The 22,303-nt window shown below is 32.4% G+C and overlaps 1 protein-coding gene across 1 annotated transcript in view; it reads right to left on the bottom strand.

Annotated features, from left to right (window-relative positions):
- Positions 1–22,303, bottom strand: part of akt1 (v-akt murine thymoma viral oncogene homolog 1) — a 60,002-nt gene that overhangs the window by 14,732 nt on the left and 22,967 nt on the right. Inside the window, exons 3-7 of the mRNA XM_048192144.1 lie at positions 12,093–12,221; positions 5,838–5,949; positions 5,506–5,632; positions 3,580–3,711; positions 326–391 (exon numbers count right to left, since the gene is read on the bottom strand). Coding sequence (XP_048048101.1) covers positions 326–391; positions 3,580–3,711; positions 5,506–5,632; positions 5,838–5,949; positions 12,093–12,221 — 566 coding nt within the window. The remainder of the gene's footprint in view (positions 1–325; positions 392–3,579; positions 3,712–5,505; positions 5,633–5,837; positions 5,950–12,092; positions 12,222–22,303) is intronic.

The raw sequence follows: 22,303 nt of genomic DNA, 5'->3' as shown, positions 1-22,303 counted from the left end.
TCTTGTTTTATGAGAAAATGATCAAAATGAAGTGAGTTTATGCTTAAAATGAGAACAAATACAATAATGTATGCTGGAAAACAAGACAAAAATAAGTAAGCAAACTTTTTTAAGCAAATATTTTGCAATGGTTGATCCAGGAGGAAACTTTCACTGGCGAAGGAAGCGGAAACAGGCGTCATTATTCAATTTGAAGAAGTAGCTTGAACTCCTCTAAAATGCATTGTGTAGATGGATAAACAGGCAGACGTGCTTGAGACGAGAGGGTGTTGAAGAAGAAGAAGAGGAGTTCAGGAGTGTTTGGATGAGTCTGAGAGTCTCTCACCGTCAAGAAGGGGTGTTTGGAGTTCTGAAGCACACGGTTCTCTGTGAGTGTGTGAGCCACTTCATCCTGAAAGAACCAGGCAAGAGTTCAGACGCAGCTACTCACTCTTCAGCATGACTGTTTTACACATGTTACAATAATAGTAAAGTGATGAAATCACACACATGTAAGTATGGGAATGATGTAGTGATTAAACGTGACAAAAAAATGTAAATACTATAACCCAGGGGCGTCAATTGGGAATATTACTATACCTTGGTTTCCTGGTCAGGTCAATGCAAAGTAATATTTTTATTGCAGGAGTAACAGAGTTATATTACTATGGGTAACATATAATTTGTTATTGTTTAATACAAGAGAAAAGCAAGTAAATCAATGTGATCGGTTATATTTGTGTCACATGAGTTCAACAGTGCTGCAAAGGTTTCTGTTTACAACGTGATATTGCAGTGTTGCGTATTGTAGCCAATCAAAGGCATTTCTGTTGATACAAATAACTGATTATTCAGAATGATATCTGCTGATGCCGATAACCGATTATTCAGAACGATATCTGCCGATGACAGATTATTCAGAATGATATCAGCTGATGACCAATTATTCAGAATGATATCTGCTGATGCCGATACCGATAAACGATTATTCAGAATGATATCAGCTGATGACCAATTATTCAGAATGATATCTGCTGATGCCGATACCGATAAACGATTATTCAGAATGATATCAGCTGATGACCAATTATTCAGAATGATATCTGCTGATGCCAATACCGATAACTGATTATTCAGAACGATATCTGCCGATGACCGATTATTCAGAATGATATTAGCTGATGACCAATTATTCAGAATGATATCTGCTGATGCCGATAACCGATTATTCAGAATGATATCTGCTGATGCCGATAACCGATTATTCAGAATGCTATCTGCTGATGCCGATACCAATAACCGATAATTCAGAATGATATCTGCTGATGCCGATAACTGATTATTCAGAATGATATCTGCTGATGCCGATACCAATAACCGATAATTCAGAATGATATCTGCTGATGCCGATAACCGATTATTCAGAATGATATCTGCTGATGCCGATAACCGATTATTCAGAATGATATCTGCTGATGCCGATACCGATAACCGATTATTTTAGAATGATATCTGCTGATGCCGATACCAATAACCGATAATTCAGAATGATATCTGCTGATGCCGATAACTGATTATTCAGAATGATATCTGCTGATGCCGATAACCGATTATTCAGAATGATATCTGCTGATGCCGATACCGATAACCGATTATTTTAGAATGATATCTGCTGATGCCGATACCAATAACCGATAATTCAGAATGATATCTGCTGATGCCGATAACCAATTATTTTAGAATGATATCTGCCGATGCCAATACGATAACCGATTATTCAGAATGATATCTGCTGATGCTAATACCGATAACCGATTATTTTAGAATGATATCTGCTGATGCCGATACCAATAACCGATAATTCAGAATGATATCTGCTGATGCCGATAACCGATTATTCAGAATGATATCTGCTGATGCCGATAACCGATTATTCAGAATGATATCTGCTGATGCCGATACCAATAACCGATAATTCAGAATGATATCTGCTGATGCCGATAACCGATTATTCAGAATGATATTTGCTGATTCCGATACCGATAACCGATTATTTTAGAATGATATCTGCTGATGCCGATAACCGATTATTCAGAATGATATCTGCTGATGCCGATAACCGATTATTCAGAATGATATCTGCTGATGCCGATACCGATAACCGATTATTTTAGAATGATATCTGCTGATGCCGATAACCGATTATTCAGAATGATATCTGCTGATGCCGATACCGATAACCGATTATTTTAGAATGATATCTGCTGATGCCGATACCAATAACCGATAATTCAGAATGATATCTGCTGATGCCGATAACTGATTATTCAGAATGATATCTGCTGATGCCGATAACCGATTATTCAGAATGATATCTGCTGATGCCGATACCGATAACCGATTATTTTAGAATGATATCTGCTGATGCCGATACCAATAACCGATAATTCAGAACGATATCTGCTGATGCCGATAACCAATTATTTTAGAATGATATCTGCCGATGCCAATACGATAACCGATTATTCAGAATGATATCTGCTGATGCTAATACCGATAACCGATTATTTTAGAATGATATCTGCTGATGCCGATACCAATAACCGATAATTCAGAATGATATCTGCTGATGCCGATAACCGATTATTCAGAATGATATCTGCTGATGCCGATACCGATAACCGATTATTTTAGAATGATATCTGCTGATGCCGATACCAATAACCGATAATTCAGAATGATATCTGCTGATGCCGATAACCGATTATTCAGAATGATATCTGCTGATGCCGATACTAATAACCGATAATTCAGAATGATATCTGCTGATGCCGATAACCGATTATTTTAGAATGATATCTGCCGATGCCAATACGATAACCGATTATTCAGAATGATATCTGCTGATGCTAATACCGATAACCGATTATTTTAGAATGATATCTGCCGATGCCAATAACCAATTATTCAGAATATCTGCTGATGCTGATACCGATAACCGATTATTCAGAATGATATCTGCCGATGACAATACAATAACTGATTATTCAGAATGATATATACCGATGCCAACAAAAATGTTTTTGGTCATGAAATTAAAAATAACACTTAAATTGGACAATATTCAGACTTTTGAGCTGTGCAAAGTAATTGAAAGTCCTAGAGTCCTTAATTCTTATAACAGTGGTCTATATCTGTCTGATTTGCTGGGTTATGATCAAAGCTATATGTGACTCTTCTTCGGACGGACCACACACACACACACACTTGTTGTTGTTTTTTTCTTTCTTTTTTCCACACACACTTGTCATGTGAAGGGAGTAAGATTTGATCATCAGTCATCAGAGTTCGCCCTACCTTGGCTTTTGGTAAATTAACGCCACTGCTATAACCTAACCCACACCCTAAACCTAACAGAAAACTTTCAGCATTTTTATTTACTTTTTTTATACATCATTTCACATGGATTAACTAAAGGAGGCTATGTCAGATTTAGCTCACTTCTGTGGTCAAAACTGTACTCAAAATATGGTTAAGCACAAACACACTCAGCAGTCAAATATTTCTCAGCTGTCTTATATTTTTCCAGCTGTTACTCACTTTGGCTACAATCACTTCTTTCTTGAGGATTTTCATGGCGTAATATTTTCCCGTTGCTTTCTCCTTCACCAGAATCACCTTCCCAAAAGTGCCTTTTCCCAGGAGTTTGAGGTATTCAAAGTCATGCATAGTCTGAAACACACATCAGCTGTCAGCAAACAAACACCTGCACGAGTTCAACACAAAATACTGACATGACTCTGACGGGCCGGAGCTATATGTGACGGCTCCATGTTTGACCTTTGATCTACTGCAAATGCCAAGAATGCTAGAAATGGGAGCGTGGGAACTGATGTTTTATACAGAGCAAGTGCACAATGTTCCTCATGCTGACATTTTATTTAAGAACTAACAAGTTTCTTTTGATTAAGATGACTCAATTTGGACTCACTAGGCGTTTAAGTTTAAAACACATTAACCCTAAGCGTTTAAGACATTTTAGATTTCTTAAAAGTATTTACTTAATTGAAATGGTACAAAACTTGGTGACTTTTGTGGTGCTGGTTCTGTGAACACACACACACACACAAATTAGAAATTTGATTCAGAAAGGCCTTAAAAATCGTCTTTTAAAAATTGGCAATTGTGTAATAACGGCCAAAAACAATCACCATAGGAAATTAATGGGGAATACGATGTTTTTTACAACTGTATTTATTGTCTTAAATAATAAAAAAATATGTGTTTTCTAATATTTTATTATTTTATGTAGAAATAAATGATGCATATTGTAGAGGTGAATATTATCAAAAGTATCATGAAAGCTAAAGAAGACATTTCAGTGAACTAAAATATAGTACATTAATTTCATATTTTTAAAAAATTATGTTGCGCTTATTGTCTTAAATAATAAAAATATGCTTTTTAAATATTTCATTATTTATATTATTTTAATAATAATAAAAATGTTAAACAATAATAAAATATTTCACTATATTTTATTATTTAATATAAAAATAATTTGTGGATATTGTAGAGTTGAATATTGCTAAGTATCAAAAAATATTTAAAAAGTGAACTAAAATATAAGTAAATTAATGTAATATTTTACAAAAAATTGTTGTGCTTACTATCTTAAATAATAAAAAAATTAAAGATAAAGAAAAAATATTAGTGAACTAAAATATAGTACATTCATTTCATATTTTTTAAAAATTATGTTGCGCTTATTGTCTGAAATAATAAAAATATGCTTTTTAAATATTTTATTTTTATATTATTTTAATAATAATAAAAAATGTTAAACAATAATAAAATATTTCACAATATTTTATTATTTCATATAAAAATAATTTGTGGATATTGTAGAGTTGAATATTGCTAAGTATCAAAAAATATTAAAAAAGTGAACTAAAATATAAGTAAATTAATGTAATATTTTACAAAAAATTGTTGTGCTTACTATCTTAAATAATAAAAAAATTAAAGATAAAGAAAAAATATTAGTGAACTAAAATATAGTACATTAATTTAAAATCTTTTAAAAATTATGTTGCATTTATTGTCTTAAATAATAAAATAATATTTTTAAAAATATTTTATTTATAATAAGAACTGTTAAAATAATAAAATATGTTTTTTTCTATTTTTTTTTCTGTATTATAGAAATAAATGGAGCATATTGCAGAGGTGAATATTAATAAGTATCATTAAAGATAAAGAAAAACATTAGTGAACTAAAATATAGTAAATTTTTTAAAAATATTTTGTATATATAAATGTTTCGCTTATTGTGTTCGGTCAGTTTTGACTGCAAAACCTGATCAAGTGTTTAAAAAAGTTAAAAAATCAGAGATGAATCTGAATATTTTCATAATATGACTTGCAAAACACTTTCATTTTGGGGTGGACTATCTGTTTAAGTTACATTTGCAAAATTAATATTTTATTAGCATTAATTTTTAATAAACAAAAGTGTGTCTGTACCACTTTGTGTGGAGGTTTGTTCACAGACGTCTCCATGTGCGTGTGGTCATGTGACGAGTCCATCATCTCCTCCTCTTGTTTCTTCAGACTGTTGGCCACAGTCTGTATGGCTTTGGTCCATTCCTCCCTACAACAACAACAACAACAGTGAACATGCAAACCAACACTTCATTTATGCATTTTGTGTTACAATTATTGTTGTTTCTTCTGTGACGTTCCTTTTTAAGCAGCTTGAATATAATAACCCTTGCACACTAGTTTCTCTGTAGAATAAGCGGTGAATGCATACAGTGAATAAAGAGCACATATACAGGTGTATGCATGTGTCTGACCGTTCCTCGGGCCTCTCCACGTGGAAGGTGCGTTCAATGACAGTGGTCCACTGCAGGCAGCGTATGATGAATGTGTTGGGTTTGGGCCGTTCCGTCTTCATCAGCTGACACTCTGGACACATCCGGGGAAAACCACACCAGAGACACGGACAGGGAGAGAAATGACGGTTGCAATCATTTATCTTTATCTGCGTGTTTCTGCAGCAGTACATTACACACACTCAGTAGGGAACCGCAGCGGCACGCCGGAGCCGAACAGGTGCGCTTCGCACGGCACACGCTCAGATACAAACTTTACGCAAGATTCAGTGTCTGATTCCACTTTAAAATGGCCTCTTAAAAGAGATAATTTAGGCTAAAACAGAACCTAAAACCTAATCGACAGCATGCCACAGAAAAACATTTCAACTGTAATGGAAACAGATGGAGGGTTTTCTGAAAGTGTTAAAACAAAAGCATTTTGACACAGCATCTTAAAAACACTACATATATATATATATATATATTAAGACATGGCATCTTAAAAACACAAAGCTCAAGGTGTAAACAGCGAGACGTGACGCAACAGCCAAAGACGCCCATCTAAAACAGTGAAAAATGAGCACATATTCCCTTTGCAAAATAATGAACACTAATAATGCGTGCAATACTATTAATTGAAAAGACAAATTTACAGTTTTTCTTAATTTTCTTAGTTATTTAAATTATATTTTACGTTTTCAAAATGCTTTAGTAATTTTGTATGTTTTTGCCATTTTTATTATCTTTTATATGTTTATATAATTTGTTATATATTAAATTAAATATATATATAAATTAAAAATTTGAAATGTAATTTTTAAAACTATATTTAACTTGACATGGCATCTTAAAAACACAAAGCTCATGGCGTAAGGCGTAAAAAAAACAGCGAGACGTGGCGCAACGGCCAAAGACGTCCATCTAAAACAGTGAAAAATTAGCACATATTCTCTTTTTTTGTCACTTTGCATAATTAATTTGCATAATTAACAATTAACATTAATACTGTGTGTAATACTATTAAATGAAAAGTCTCATATCTAAAATGTATATTTTTTCTTATTTTTATTGAATTATATTTTACATTTTATGTTTTTGAATTTTTTACTTTATGTTTATATCATTTTTATTTATTAGTTTTAGTTTATTTAGTTTTAGCCATTCATCAAACATGATGGCAGTCGATTTTATAAAATAAAAAAGGTGCAAAAACTACTTATAATTTTGCAAATTAACTTGAAATTATATTAAATACACTTTTAAACATCTGTTTTGTCTGTCAAAAACTTAAGACTTCTTTTTACACAAAACGTTGTTAAAAAATGCAAAATGTGTCAATTGATTTTACAAAATAAATACTTAGAAAGTGCAAAAAATATATGTATAATGTTGTTGTATAATGTAATATATGCAAAATGTGTCAATTAATTTCACAAAAATAAATACTTGGTGCAAAAAATTACTTGGAATTACTTATGTTGCAAATTAACCTGAAATTATATTAAAAATGAAATTTTTAAACATCTTTGTTGTGTTTGTCAAAAATTAAGATTTTTTTTTACACAGTTTTACAAAAATAAATACTTTGTGCAAAACAATGATTTAAAATCTTGTAAATGAACTGAAATTATTTTAAATGCAATTTTAAACCTCTGTTTTGTCTGTCAAAAATCAAGGCTATTTTTTTTTCCACAACATTTTGTTAAAAAATTCAGAATGTGTCAAATGATTTTTACAAAAATAAATACTTAGAATATGCAAAAAAAATAGTAATAATATTGCAAAATAACCTGAAATTATATTAAATTGTTTGTCAAAAATTTAGATTTTATTTTTACACAAAATTTTACTTAAAAATGCAAAAAACAACTTAAAATGTTGCAAATTAACCTAAAATATTAAATTATATTAAATGCAATTGTAAACATCTTTGTCTGACATTTTTACAGAACATTTTGTTGAAAAAATTTTGAATGATTTTTACAAAAATAAACACTTAGAAGATGCAAAAAATGACTTGTAATGTTGCAAATGAACCTGAAATTATATTAAGTGCAATTTTAAACATCTGTTTTGTCTGTCAAAAATTCAGTCTTTTTGTTTACACAAAATCTTGTCTAAAAATGCAAAATGCAAAATGTAAATACTAAGACGGTCCAAAAAATGACTTGTAATGTTGCAAATTAACCTAAAAATTATATTAAATTCCATTAATAAAAAGTGAAAAATGTGCCAATTGATTTTACAAAAATAAATACTTAGAAGGTGCAAAAAACTATGCAAAATAAACCTGATATTATATTCCCTTAGTTTTAGTTATTTTAGTACCTCATTAAACTAAACAAAAATGAGAAATGTTGCTTTGGCAACTAGATGAAATAAAACAAGTTTAAGCTTTTTTATATTATATTTTATTTCAGTTAATGTTTACTTTCGTTCAAGTAATGAAAATGTTTTTTTTATGGTTTTAGCTTTAAATAATGATAACCCTGTGCCAGAGAGACCATTACGGGGGGAAACGCAGGGTTTTTGCAAAACAATTTTTATTTTTTTATTTTTAAAACTATACTTAACTTGACATGGCATCTTAAAAACACAAAGCTCATGGCGTAAGGCGTAAAAAAAACAGCGAGACGTGGCGCAACGGCCAAAGACGTCCATCTAAAACAGTGAAAAATAGCACATATTTTCATTTTGTGCATAAAAATCAACACTAATATTGTGTGTAATAATGTTGTTTACTCTTAACAGTTGCTCACAGAGGTGTTCTAACGTCAGAAAGGAAGTTTTACATCTGAAAAGTTGTTGCAAAGAGATGCAAACAAACTCCACGCGGCCCTTGCGAGATTCAGAAAGAAGCTGTGAAGATGGCAAACTGATATCAACGCATCCCGGTTGTGTTTTCGTTTCACACACAGATGCTTCTGCAATTCAAACTATGAAAGCACAACTGCGTCTAAGGAAAACAGGAATGTCATCAGTTGTTAAAAACTCAAACTCACGTCTTTTTTCCGAGAGAAGCCGAAATAAGCTGTGTCTGTGTTCTCTCCCCTCAAAAATGCTCACTCAAAGAGTAAAAGTTATGCTTTCAGCGCGACAAAGCACAATCCGCTCGAACATCCAGCAGCGATTCTGCCAGCGCTTTCCCACAAACATATGTCGAGGAGAGACCGTGGAGGAGACATGTGTCACGTAAGAGACGACACAAGCGGCCTGTCGACGAGATGGAGGAGCAGGGTGAGACCACCACTGAGATCCAACCGGGCTCCTCGACAGCCCAGAACGCTTCAACCAGACCCTCCATCAGCGGCGAGATAAATAATGAGGATCAGCCACTTAATAACCACTATATTTCACAAGTGTCAGGGAGGAAGCGTTCTCTTGAACAAACATTATGGCTGTCTAATTAGTCTGTTCAATCATTTCAACAGTTTTCGCAGGGATGGCGGGGCTTCTTGGGAAAATTCTGCTGAGGTACGACTCCAGAACAGGCCCAAATATGCTTAATATGTTCTGCACGTCCCTCGAGGAAACATAAAACTGTTTGTGTTGATGGAGGTCAGATGGAAGCTCGCACGACCTCGTGTCGAACCAGTAAAGAATAAAATCAAGTGCAGTCATGCATAATATATTAAATTAAGCATGCACAAAATACAGTTTTGGATGATACATTTAATTGTCACTTCTCATTTCCGTCTATTGAAGATGTGCTGAAACTTTTCCGCAACATTAGTCTGATATCCAAATAATCCATTGTGTTCATTGTCTTTCTCAGTGTCATTTATCAAACATGATGGCAATCGATTTTATAAAATAAAAAAGGTGCAAAAACTACTTATAATCTTGCGAATTAACTTGAAATTATATTAAATACACTTTTAAACATCTGTTTTGTCTGTCAAAAACTTAAGACTTCTTTTTACACAAAACGTTGTTAAAAAATGCAAAATGTGTCAATTGATTTTTACAAAATAAATACTTAGAAAGTGCAAAAAATATATGTATAATGTAATATATGCAAAATGTGTCAATTAATTTCACAAAAATAAATACTTGGTGCAAAAAATTACTTGGAATTACTTATAATGTTGCAAATTATCCTGAAATTATATTAAAAATTAAATGTTTAAACATCTTTGTTGTGTTTGTCAAAAATTAAGACTTTTTTTTACACAACAATTTTACATATAAAATAAATACTTTGTGCAAAACAATGATTTAAAATGTTGTAAATGAACTGAAATTATTTTAAATGCAATTTTAAACCTATTTTTCAAGGCTATTTCTTTCACAACATTTTGTTAAAAAATTCAGAATGTGTCAAATGATTTTTACAAAAATAAATACTTAGAATATGCAAAAAATTACTAATAATTTTGCAAATTAACCTGAAGTTATATTAAATTGTTTGTCAAAAATTAAGATTTTTTTTACACAAAATTTTGTTTAAAAATGCAAAATTTGCCAATCAATACTTAGAAGGTGCGAAAAACAACTTGAAATGTTACAAATTAACTTGAAATTATATTAAAAACACTTTTAAACATCTGTTTTGTCTGTCAAAAACGTAAGACTTCTTTTTACACAAAACGTTAAAAAATGCAAAATGTGTCAATTGATTTTTACAAAATAAATACTTAGAAAGTGCAAAAAATATATGTATAATGTTGTTGTATAATGTAATATATGCAAAATGTGTCAATTAATTTTGCAAAAATAAATACTTGGTGCAAAAGATTATTTGGAATTACTTATAATGTTGCAAATTAACCTGAAATTATATTAAAAATGAAATTTTTAAACATCTTTGTTGTGTTTGTCAAAAATTAAGACTTTTTTTACACAACAATTTTACAAAAATAAATAATTTGTGCAAAACAATGATTTAAAATCTTGTAAATGAACTGAAATTATTTTAAATGCAATTTTAAACCTATTTTTCAAGGCTATTTCTTTCACAACATTTTGTTAAAAAATTCAGAATGTGTCAAATGATTTTTACAAAAATAAATACTTAGAATATGCAAAAAATTACTAATAATTTTGCAAATTAACTTGCAATTATATAAAATACACTTTTAAACACCTGTTTTGTCTGTCAAAAACAAAAGACTTCTTTTTACACAAAAAATTGTTAAAAAATGCAAAATGTGTCAATTGATTTTACAAAATAAATATTTAGAAAGTGCAAAAAACTATGCATAATGTTGCAAATTATTCTGAAATTATATTAAATGCAATTTTAAACCTCTGTTTTGTCTGTCAAATATCAAGGCTATTTTTTTTCACAACATTTTGTTAAAAAATTCAGAATGTGTCAAATGATTTTTACAAAAATAAATACTTAGAATATGCAAAAAAAATTGCTAATAATATTGCAAATTAACCTGAAGTTATATTAAATTGTTTGTCAAAAATTAAGATTTTTTTTACACAATTTTGTTTAAAAATGCAAAATTTGCCAATCAATTTTACAAAATAAATCATACTTAGAAGGTGCGAAAAACAACTTAAAATGTTGCAAATTAACCGAAAATTATATTAAATGCAATTGTAAATCTTTGTCTGACTTTACAGAACATTTTGTTGAAAAAATTTAGAATGATTTTTACAAAAATAAACACTTAGAAGGTAAAAAATGACTTGTAATGTTGCAAATGAACCTGAAATTATATTAAGTGCAATTTTAAACATCTGTTTTGTCTGTCAAAAATTCAGTCTTTTTGTTTACACAAAATGTTGTCTAAAAATGCAAAATGTATCAAACTATTTTTACAAAAATAAATACTAAGAAGGTGCAAAAAATGACTTGTAATGTTGCAAATTAACCAAAAAATTATATTAAACGCCATTAATAAAATATGCCAAATGATTTAACAAAAATAAATACTTAGAAGGTGCAAAAAACTATGCAAAATGTTGCAAATAAACCTGATATTATATACCACGCAATTTTTAGCATCTCTGTCTGGTCTGTCAGAAATTATGATTTTTTTTACGGAAAAAAAAAAGAAGCAAAATAACTGCATTTATTGTACAAATCCTTCACTGAAGTAAACATGTATTGTGACAATACTACATACTGCATATCATGAAATAGTCACCACTTTTTATTGCTGCTGTTCACATAACATTTTTAATAAATACACACTGAAAACCACGAGATGCGTTACCATCTCATCAGGCTTTACTAAAGAAGACTGCAGTAAGTTTCGGTCCGGGCGAGAGACTCACGTGCCACTGAGAAGTTGTTCAGCGGCGTCTCCAGCTGATCCACATCCTGCGGACGCTCCTTATAGCCGATAAACGTACCGTCACTCTTCAGCAAGAAATACCGCGGCCTCCACGTCTTTATATACTCTCCTGAGGAACAGAGAGAGAAGACAACAGAAAATTTAATGTTAACAGAGTAAAAGGTCTTCTGGAGATGTTTTTCCTCCATATTCTCACTATATCAGACTATATGCATCAAATATGATACTCAACACAATGCATATATTACTTCATGTCAGGCTTTAGGGTTAAGATCGTTTATTGAACGGACAGCTGGCGCAATGAAAGAATGACACAAGCATGCATCTAAATTTAGATTTAAACCCCTGTTTGAACTTAAAACACCTCAGTTTCCTGAACAGCACAAGAGAAAGCGGCAGAAACTGCTGCCGTATTCTGCTTCCAAAATCAATTTGTGCTGAGGAACGTGCAGAAATCACTGCACCAGATGTTGCGGAATTGGAAATGAAAAAAGAAACACGGAGAGACACGCAGCCGTGGAGTCTGCGGCACGTCAGAAACACTGAGACAGTTTGAATAGTTATCCAGGAAAAGTGTAATTTATTTTTAATTACGGGAGTTGAATATTAACCCCATGCAGGGTCTGAGCAAGCTGTCCTTAATTGGCCCATTTCCTCTGTCACTAAAGTGTGGATGTGTCACGGCAAACGTCTGTCTCGCTGAGTTTCAGACGCTTTTTGGCTCATTTCAACTGCGACAGGCCAGAGGAGCAGCGAGTAGCCCAAAAACAAGCAACTATACAGGCATTTATCACTTAAACTCATAATCCTGCTTCATAACACGAGAGTTCAGATCAAATCACTCCTTTCTTAAAAGAATGACCATTTTCTGATGTTCAAACTATTTCAGCTTGTCCATTTAGTGACAAAATTTGTTTGAAATGAGAACAATTTGATTAAAACGCCTACTAAAAGTGTATTAAATCATTTAAAAAAGGTAAAATTATAAATATTTTGAGAACAGCCAAAATACAACACTTACTAAAAATGATTAATATCATATGTAAAATTGAAATAAATAAATAATAATTAAAACACACTAATGTAAAATTATAATAAATAATATAAAATGTAAAATAATAAATATTTATTAAATAAAAGTCAAAATACAACACTCACTAAAAAGTATTAAAATCAAAAGAATGTAAGATTAAATAAATAAATCAAAACTTTCCAAATCAAAATAAAACACTTACTAAAATTAATTAAATCATATAAACATAAAATTATAATAAATATTTTTAAAATAACAAAGGTCAAAATAAGACACTTACGAAAAATCATTAATATCATAAATGTAAAACTTCAATAAATAAATAATTTCCAAATAAAAACAATCAAAATAAAACACACACAAAAAAAATATGATTTAATAAGAATGTAAAATTGTAATATATCTTCTTTAATTAGTCAAATTACAATACTCACCAAAAATTATTAAAATCATCAGAATGTAAAACATAAATAAATAATTTTTAAATAAAAGCAATATAAAACACTAACTAAAAATTAATAAATCATAAAAATGTAAAATTCTAAATTTATTAAATTACAAAAAATGTATACAAATATTTTTTTTAAATAAAAACACAGTCAAAATACAACAATTACTAAAAAAAAATTAAATTTTAAATAAATAAATAATTTCCAAAAAAAATCTATCAAAATAAAAAACGTACAAAAAATTAATGAAACCATAAACATTCAAAATTATAATATTTTTAAAATATAAAAACAGTAAAAATACATTTATTAAAAATATTAAAATAATAAAAATGCTAGATTAAAAAAATAAATCAATAATTTCCAAATAAAAGCAATCAAAATAAACCACTTACTAAAATTAATTCAATCATATAAAATGCAAAAATATAATATTTAAAAAAAAAAAATAGTCAAAATACAACTAAATAAAACTAAAATACAACTAAAATTATTAAAATCATAAAAATGTAATATTAAATAAATAATTCAATAATTTCCAAATAAAAGCAATCAAAATTAAACACTAAAATTAATTAAGTCATATAAATGTAAAATTATAATATTATATAATATTTTTAAATAAAATAATCAAAATACAACACTCACTAAAAATTATTAAAATCATAAGAATGTAAAATGTAAAGAAAGAAATGATTTCCAAATAAAGGCAAATCAAAATAAACCACTTACTAAAAAGATTTTTTTTTGTGTGTGTGTGCGCGCACATGTCACATGACCATTAACCTACATCAGAGAACCGTGAGCATTTAAGCTCAAAAGCGTTCAGCAGACAAAAAGTTTGGGAATCCCTGGTCTAACAAGATAATCTAGAACAGTCTAGTAATAAAAAATGACTTACAAACCACATAATACATCCTATATAGGCGTTGTGCGTCTCTATAAGGCTCCTGAAACTAGAGCAGCACAACAGCAGCCCGTCTCTGCGGATGTGGAGCTTCAGCACTTCAATAAACCTAAAGCATTACAAATGAGTCCACCTGATTCACAACAACTGGGGAGGAGGAAGAGCAAAGCCCACAGCCGCGGGAACATCTGTCCTTGAGCCCTGTGTACTTAAGACTCTCATTCACACCAGATGCCCAATATGTTATTACGGCTGTTGCCATTTTTCATCGTGGCAAGATGGGACGGCATCTCGCTCAAACTTGTTCTGCAGGCTAAGAGGTTTTGGCAATCAAAAACACACACTTCCTGGAGGAAGTACTTTGATGAATCACTTGTTGTATTCCTCATTTCAAGTGATACAAGCATTTGCTAAATGAGTAAGTGTAAATATATACTTCCTATCAAGGACGCATTAAATTGATCAAAAGTGTCAGTAAAGATATTTATAATGTTACAAAAGATTCTATTTCAATTAAATGCTGTTCTTTTGAACTTTATATTCATCAAAGAATCCTGAGAAATAAAGTTTCCAAAAAATATATGAAGTAGCACAACTGTTTTCAACATTGATAATAATAAGAACCATTAATATAGCTGCAAGCCACAATTAAGGGGTCAAGTAGAGGCAAAAGGATCATCAATGAGTAAAGGGAATCTAGAGACGATTTTAAGCAATATGGCTGAAAACCCATCAATACAATCACTTTCGATGTGACATAATTGTGTATTACTTTTGACCAATAGGTGGCGTTGACACCAAATTTATTCAGTGTGGTCAGTGTTGGGTGGCAATGACACGCACCAAATTTGGTGTCAAAATGCCAAAGCCTTGCAGAGATACAGCCTCAAATGCAGTAAAAGAAGTTGGGGCAGTAAACGAAAATGGTTTTGTCTTTCGACATCAAACCCATAACTTTTTGTCAGCATAGTCTAAAGTTGATCAGTCTCAAATTTGGTGAAAATCGGACAAACGGTCTAGGAGTTCGAAAAAAATATGTCAAAATGGTGGCCGGGGAGTTTGGCGGGTCTTTGCGAAGGGTCAATTATGGCATAATTGGTATCAATGTTCTCGGCTTTACCCAAGGAATCTTTCAAGACAATAGGCTAAACTAATCAATTAGTGTTTTGTGAAATTTCATTAATCACAAGGTGGCGCTGCCCCAAAACTTTCTGAGTAACTTCAGGGCATTGTACATACTGAGTTTTGTAACGCTACGCCAATGTGTTCATAAAATATAGCGTTTTACAACACAATTCAAAATAGACAACACCCAAAATGGCCGACATGGGAAAATCGCTATGAGGAACCGAATCTAAGGAGACCAGTCTTGTGATTTTTGGCCAAACTATTCAGAACTGTTAATTTAACATGTTTTGTAATTTTCACACGTCATTTTCCATCATGAAAATTTTGCCGCCATTTTGAATTTTCCGAAAATCTGCTTTTTTTTTTTAAACGCCTGCTAGGCTGTTGCTCTGATTTTCACGAAAATTAAACCAGATCATCTTTAGACAGATCATCTTTAGATCATGATAAAAAGTTAAGGAATTCAAGTTGGTTCGTCAAACCGTTCTCGAATAACGCTAGAACAAATTCGGCGAAGAACACGCCAAAAATTGACCGTGAGGCTATATCTCCGCAACGCTTTAGCGTATTCTGACCAAACTTGGTGTATGTTATGACAACCATGACCTGAGGGTACCTGCACACTTTCAGCTCAGTGCCACCTAGTGGTCAGGAGATATGAAAAATGGCTCTTTTTGCTTATATTTTCTGAACAGTTTGGCCAAAATAGGGCTCTTTAGATTCAGTGCAGCATGCCGAGTCGAAGACATATACTGAGTTTTGTAATGCTACACCAGTGCGTTCATAAAATATAGCAGTGGTGTATAAAGTACTCGAAAACCATACTTGAGTAAAAGTATAGATATCTTACCAGAAAATGACTTTGGTAGAAGTTAAAGTTGCTGTTTAGAATGTTACTTGAGTAAAAGTTTTAAAGTATGTGATATTTTTTGTACTTAAGTACGAAAAGTATTTTTTTGATATTAAATGTACTTAAGTATTGAAAGTAAAAGTACAAGTCAATGTAAAATACAAAAGGAGCAAAAAAAATTATTAAAAATTGTTCTATACACAGCTTGAGCAGCAAGATTGTGTTCAGTTTTAACTCTCTTACATTTTGTTTCTTTAAATAAAAAAAAATGGCTAAATGTTTATTGTAATTTTTATACATAAAAAATACTAATATATTTAAATATTAAATATTTAAATTGTTTTGAAGTGACCCGCTCTGTGCAGCGCGCAGCCTCACATCATGTGTCAAAACAAACTATACGAGGCATCAGTGATAGTTTTTATTTCGCCTCTAGAGGCCGCTCTCGTAATGGCTCGTAATGACAGCGCACTCTTCTCAGCCGCTCCATCAACGGACGGAACCCGGAAAATGAAATCAACCGCGGTTGTGCGAGCACTTGTTTGCACATGCTTGCTTGCAGTCTGTGTTCTTCCGACTTTATTTTGTAGTAAGTAACGAAAATGCTTTGGGAAAATGTATCAGAGTAAAAGTATACAATTTATTTAGGAAATGTAGTGGAGTAAAAGTAAAAGTTGACAGAAATATAAAAACTCAAGTAAAGTACAGATTCTCCCAAAAAATACTTAAGTACTGTAACGAAGTATTATTACTTTGTTACATTACACTACTGAGCATTTTACAACACAATTCAAAATGGACGACGCCCAAAATGGCCAACATGGGAAAACTGGATACCGTTTGACTCGCTATGAGGAACGGAATCTAAAGAGAACAGTCTTGTGATTTTTGGCCAAACTATTCAGAACTATTAATTTATCATGTTTTGTAATTTTCACACGTCATTTTCCATCATGAAAATTTTTCCGCCATTTTTAATTTTTCCGAAAATCTGCTTTTTTTAAACGCCTCCTTGCTCTGATTTTCATAAAAATTAAACCAGATCATCTTTAGACAGATCATCTTTAGACCATGTTAAAAAGTTAAGGAATTAAAGTTTATTTGTCGAACCGTTCTTGAATAACGCAAGAACAAATTTGTCGAAAAACACGCCAAAAATGAACGTGAGGCTATATCTCCGCAACGCTTTAGCGTATTCTGACCAAACTTGGTGTATGTTATAACAACCATGACCTGAGGGTACCTGCACACTTTCAGCTCAGTGCCACCTAGTGGTCAGGAGATATGAAAAATGGTTCTTTTTGCTTATATTTTCTAAACAGTTTGGCCAAAATAGGTCTCTTTAGATTCGTTACAGTATGCTGAGTCAAATAGGCCATTTTGGGCGTCGGCCATTTTTAATTTTGGATTTCGCAAAAGTGGATTTCGTGTCGATTTACGAAACCGTTTTCGTATACCGCATCAACAAATTTGATGGCATGATGCCAAAACGACTCTGCAATGCTTTGACATATTGACACCAATCATTGCATGTGTAATTGTGACTTCACTCTGACCACAACACATAAATTTGGTCACAGTGCCACCTATTGATCGAAAGCAATAAACCATTCACTAGTGACTGTATTAATGATTTTTCAGCTATTTTGCCTAAATAATCTTAATATGTCTTTAATTGCTCATTGTTGCAGTCAGTCTGATGCTCCTAGCCATGACTTATCTTGGCTTCTTTGAGATTGGCCCCTTAATTGATGCTTGCAGCTATATTTTTAAATTGTAATAATAGCTTTTGCTGTATTTTAGATCAAAAACATAAAAAATCTTACTACGAACTTGCAAAGTGCAAATTCTTGTGTCTGGTTTGTGTGATTTCAAAAGCACTTAGACCAAGATCAGAGTTACACGACCCTTTCCCAACCACATCCACTCAACAGAAACCCAGACCGGCTCTGGCCGGATGCCGGTCTGTCTGTCTATCCGTCTGTCTGTCTGTTTCTATGCCAAGTGAGTCCTGGGACAGTATGTCCAACACGCAGAACACCGTATAACACGACACACACTCACCAGCGTGACATTGGGACATTTCGCACACTTAAAGAAGCACAAAACAAATTGATAAAGTTTCATTATTTATTCATGAACTATGTATCTTTCGCAGCACGTTTGCTAATGTGGAAGTGTCTCAAACGGACAGACGGCTCTAGTTTGAACAGGAAGCTGCTCTACACCGCAGGCCTGACGGGCACTGACAGATGTGTTTGCAGTTATGATGCCAAAGTTGTAATTGTGTAGGGTGTGAGATCAATCTACCACAGGGACACACAGAGTCCAGCGTTTTCATGCCAGCATCTCTGACGCACACGGGTCATTCACTGCTGCCTCTTTGATGACGGGCAATGCCACCAAACATGCTGATCACATGCAGTGCAAAAACTGCCTTCACTAGTGTGCAAAAGACAAACGCACACGTGACACCTTTTTACACCTCTGACTGTATGCATAGACTAACACTTCTTCATCAGAGCTGAACATATGCACCGGTTTAAAGAGAAGTTGTGTGATCTTACACATTGTTTCAGTTGCCTTTGACAAGTTCCTGTATTTTGGTCAAACAGCTTTACATTGCAGCTCAATATAAACAAAATCAATTTCAATTCATGTTTGTTTGTACAGCGGTTTCCAAAATGCTTATCGATTCAAAGCAGCTTTACAGAAGATGGTTGTTTTAATGATACAAAAATAGGTTTAGTTCATTTTATCTAAATATAAAAACTAGATTCAAGATATCAGGGCAAAAATATGACCCTGTATGAGTTTTTGTCTCATATTTATACCATGACAATATCACATGAGTGCTGTGTTTATTGCGAATAGTACAAGTGCAATAAGCTCAATAATAATGTTAATATTGTGTTATATTTTAGATACAATACTGTCTGTTAGGGCTGGGCGATATATTGCATGCGATTCTCACGCGCATTTCGTCAGTAAAGCCGGTTCCTTGATTACCGCTAAATCGCCATCACCTGCTTTAAAATGGAGCGCCTTTTAATAGACAGAGCCGTAGTTCACGGACAAGCCACGCAAAATCGTGTTCAGTATCGAAGATGAATCGACTTCGATAATGAACCCGATTTTGCGTGGCTTATCAGTGAACTACGGCTCTGTCTATTAAAAGGCGCTCCATTTGAAAGCAGGTGATGGCGATTTAGCGGTAATCAGGGAACCGGCTTTACTGACGAAATGCCGTGAGAATCGCATGCGATATATCGCCCAGCCCTACTGTCTGTTTTGTTATTGTACCAACAAAAATATTACCTATAAAGCAAGAGCAACACACAACAATGTTTAGTTTCTGAATGAATCAGAGTTTTGAGCGAATCAGTCGGGTGAATCAATGATTCAATGACTCATCCATAAAGAGAGCCATTTACTTTATTCTTGAATGAATCAGCCGTTTGAACGAATCGAATGACTCAATGACTTACTCATTTAGACATTGACTGCCACCTACTGGCAGTTTTAGAGTATAATTTCATTAAAAAAAAAAAAATCATATTTTGTGGATAGTTTGCCCGGCAATGAAAATTCTGTTTATTTACATTTACTCAAGCTCATGTCGTTCCAAACCTGTATGACTTTCTTTCTTTTGCAGAACATAAAAGAAGAAAGAATGTAAAAAAATGTTGGTAAACAAAACTGTTTTGGTCTTTAAATAAATCTAAATACCATTTTAAAAAAAAAAGTCATGGTCGTTGTATAACCTAAAAGTTTGTGTGATAAATTCCATGTTGAAACAAATAAAATACTTCTTTCTAAAGCTGCTTTTTGTAATGTCTATTTGATGCTTTTTCTCATTTAACACAATAATGACTTTAAATCATCTTTTGTTGGTAATTTCTCAACCAAATTTGTGATTAATTAGATTAGGCACATCATGTAATTAATTAGATAAAAATTTTAAATCGCTTGACAGCACTAATATATTATATATATATATTATATTATATTATATTATATTATATTATATTATATTATATTATATTATATATATATATATATATTATATTATATTATAAAGACAACCACTATATAAAGCATTGTGGGAACAGCTGCTGTCTAACCAAACATCCAGTGTTCCACATTCTATCACGGAACACACACACACACACACACACACACCCACACAAGTCATGTGACCCCAAACACGACCACCACATCCGTCTGACCGTCTCATCTCCTTCACCTTTCTCTGTACATCAGCCACTTTCTCATCTAAACTCTAGCACTTTTCCTGTCTCAGCGTTCCTTCCTCTTTCTCACACTCAACACTTCTACTTTCTTTACACACTGCTCTTGTTTTCGGGTCAGAACTATGACGCAGACATAAACCAGGAACAATGAGACAGCTGTTCATGTAGTTTTGCATTTATTCGTGTTGTCACACATATCACCTGCGACTGATGTTACTGCAGAAGCGTGTGTTTGTTTCTGTAAACAAAGAACATCTAAACAAATTAGACTCTGGAGAAAGAGACGATTGTTTGCCAAACACCTCAGACATGCTCACATCACCTGTGACAGGTAGATTTCAAAATACATTACATACAAACATTAATATTAATAATTAATATATAAGATATTAATATATAATATAAATAATACATATACATAGCTTATATATACATATACATAGCTTGTATTATATATATATATATATTTTAATATTTTAAATTTTAATATTCTGCCATATTCTACTAAAAATGAACAACTCAAGACATGTACAGAGAAGATTAAGAAAGACAGTAAAAACAGAGTAAATTAAAGCAACTGTGTGAAAGGGGAGCAACACAAGAGGAAGAAAAGAAAAGCGAAAGGTCAAATGAAAGAAAGCACATGAGAGCGCCGGCGCTGCACCCGCGTCCAGTGGGAAGAGATCCTGACACTTCCTGAGACTTCCTGCGGCCGCTGCCGCTGCATTCATGGCTCAGGACGAGCGAGAGGACGGGAAACGCGGGTGACAGGCTGTCTGTGAGAGGAGAAAGGAGACGTTTAAGGAAGGAGAGGAGGAGAGCTTGAGGATTTAGGGAATTAAAATCTCTGAAAACCGGGAATGGGGGGGGCTCTTTTGTTGGTTTTTCCTGGGCCTCCCCCTCTCCCTCTGGAGCCCCTCTGAGCGGGTATCCTGCAGCTGTGGCGGCCGACCCCGTCCTCTGCATATCAATGAGCCAGCGGTCCACCAGCGGTCCAAAGAGGCCCAACAGAGGGTCGTCCCTAACCAGCACTCAGGGCAAAAAGGCCACCGACAGCGACAAACATGCCCTACGGTTCATATTTAAAATGTATAGGCATCTTTTTATGTGTTATGTAATATTTACAACTGAATTTGCTATGTATTTCAATGCTTAAAAATTGCAACATAAATATACATGTATAAACACACACACATATATATATATATATATATATATATATATATGTGTGTGTGCATATATACCGTATATCTATATATCTATATATAGTATATATATATATATATATATATATATATATATATATATATATATATATATATATATATATATATATATATATAAACACATGTATATATAAATGTAAAAAAAAAAAAAAACTAGACACATTTACAGTTTTTCATGGAAACAAAACAATGCATTTTGGGTAATAATTGTTGTTTTAAGTTTTTTTTTTTTGAGTGCACATGTACATGCATATAACATGCTGCATATATGTGCATATTTATTTAAATTTTATGTATTATTTATGCATGCATATATTCTCTCAATTCACCCACCATAGATATGTC

Source organism: Megalobrama amblycephala, linkage group LG5 (assembly GCF_018812025.1).
Source record: "Megalobrama amblycephala isolate DHTTF-2021 linkage group LG5, ASM1881202v1, whole genome shotgun sequence".
Taxonomy (NCBI): domain Eukaryota; kingdom Metazoa; phylum Chordata; class Actinopteri; order Cypriniformes; family Xenocyprididae; genus Megalobrama; species Megalobrama amblycephala.
The sequence above is the reverse complement of the archived record's forward strand: the minus strand, read 5'-3'. Positions and strand labels throughout refer to the sequence as shown.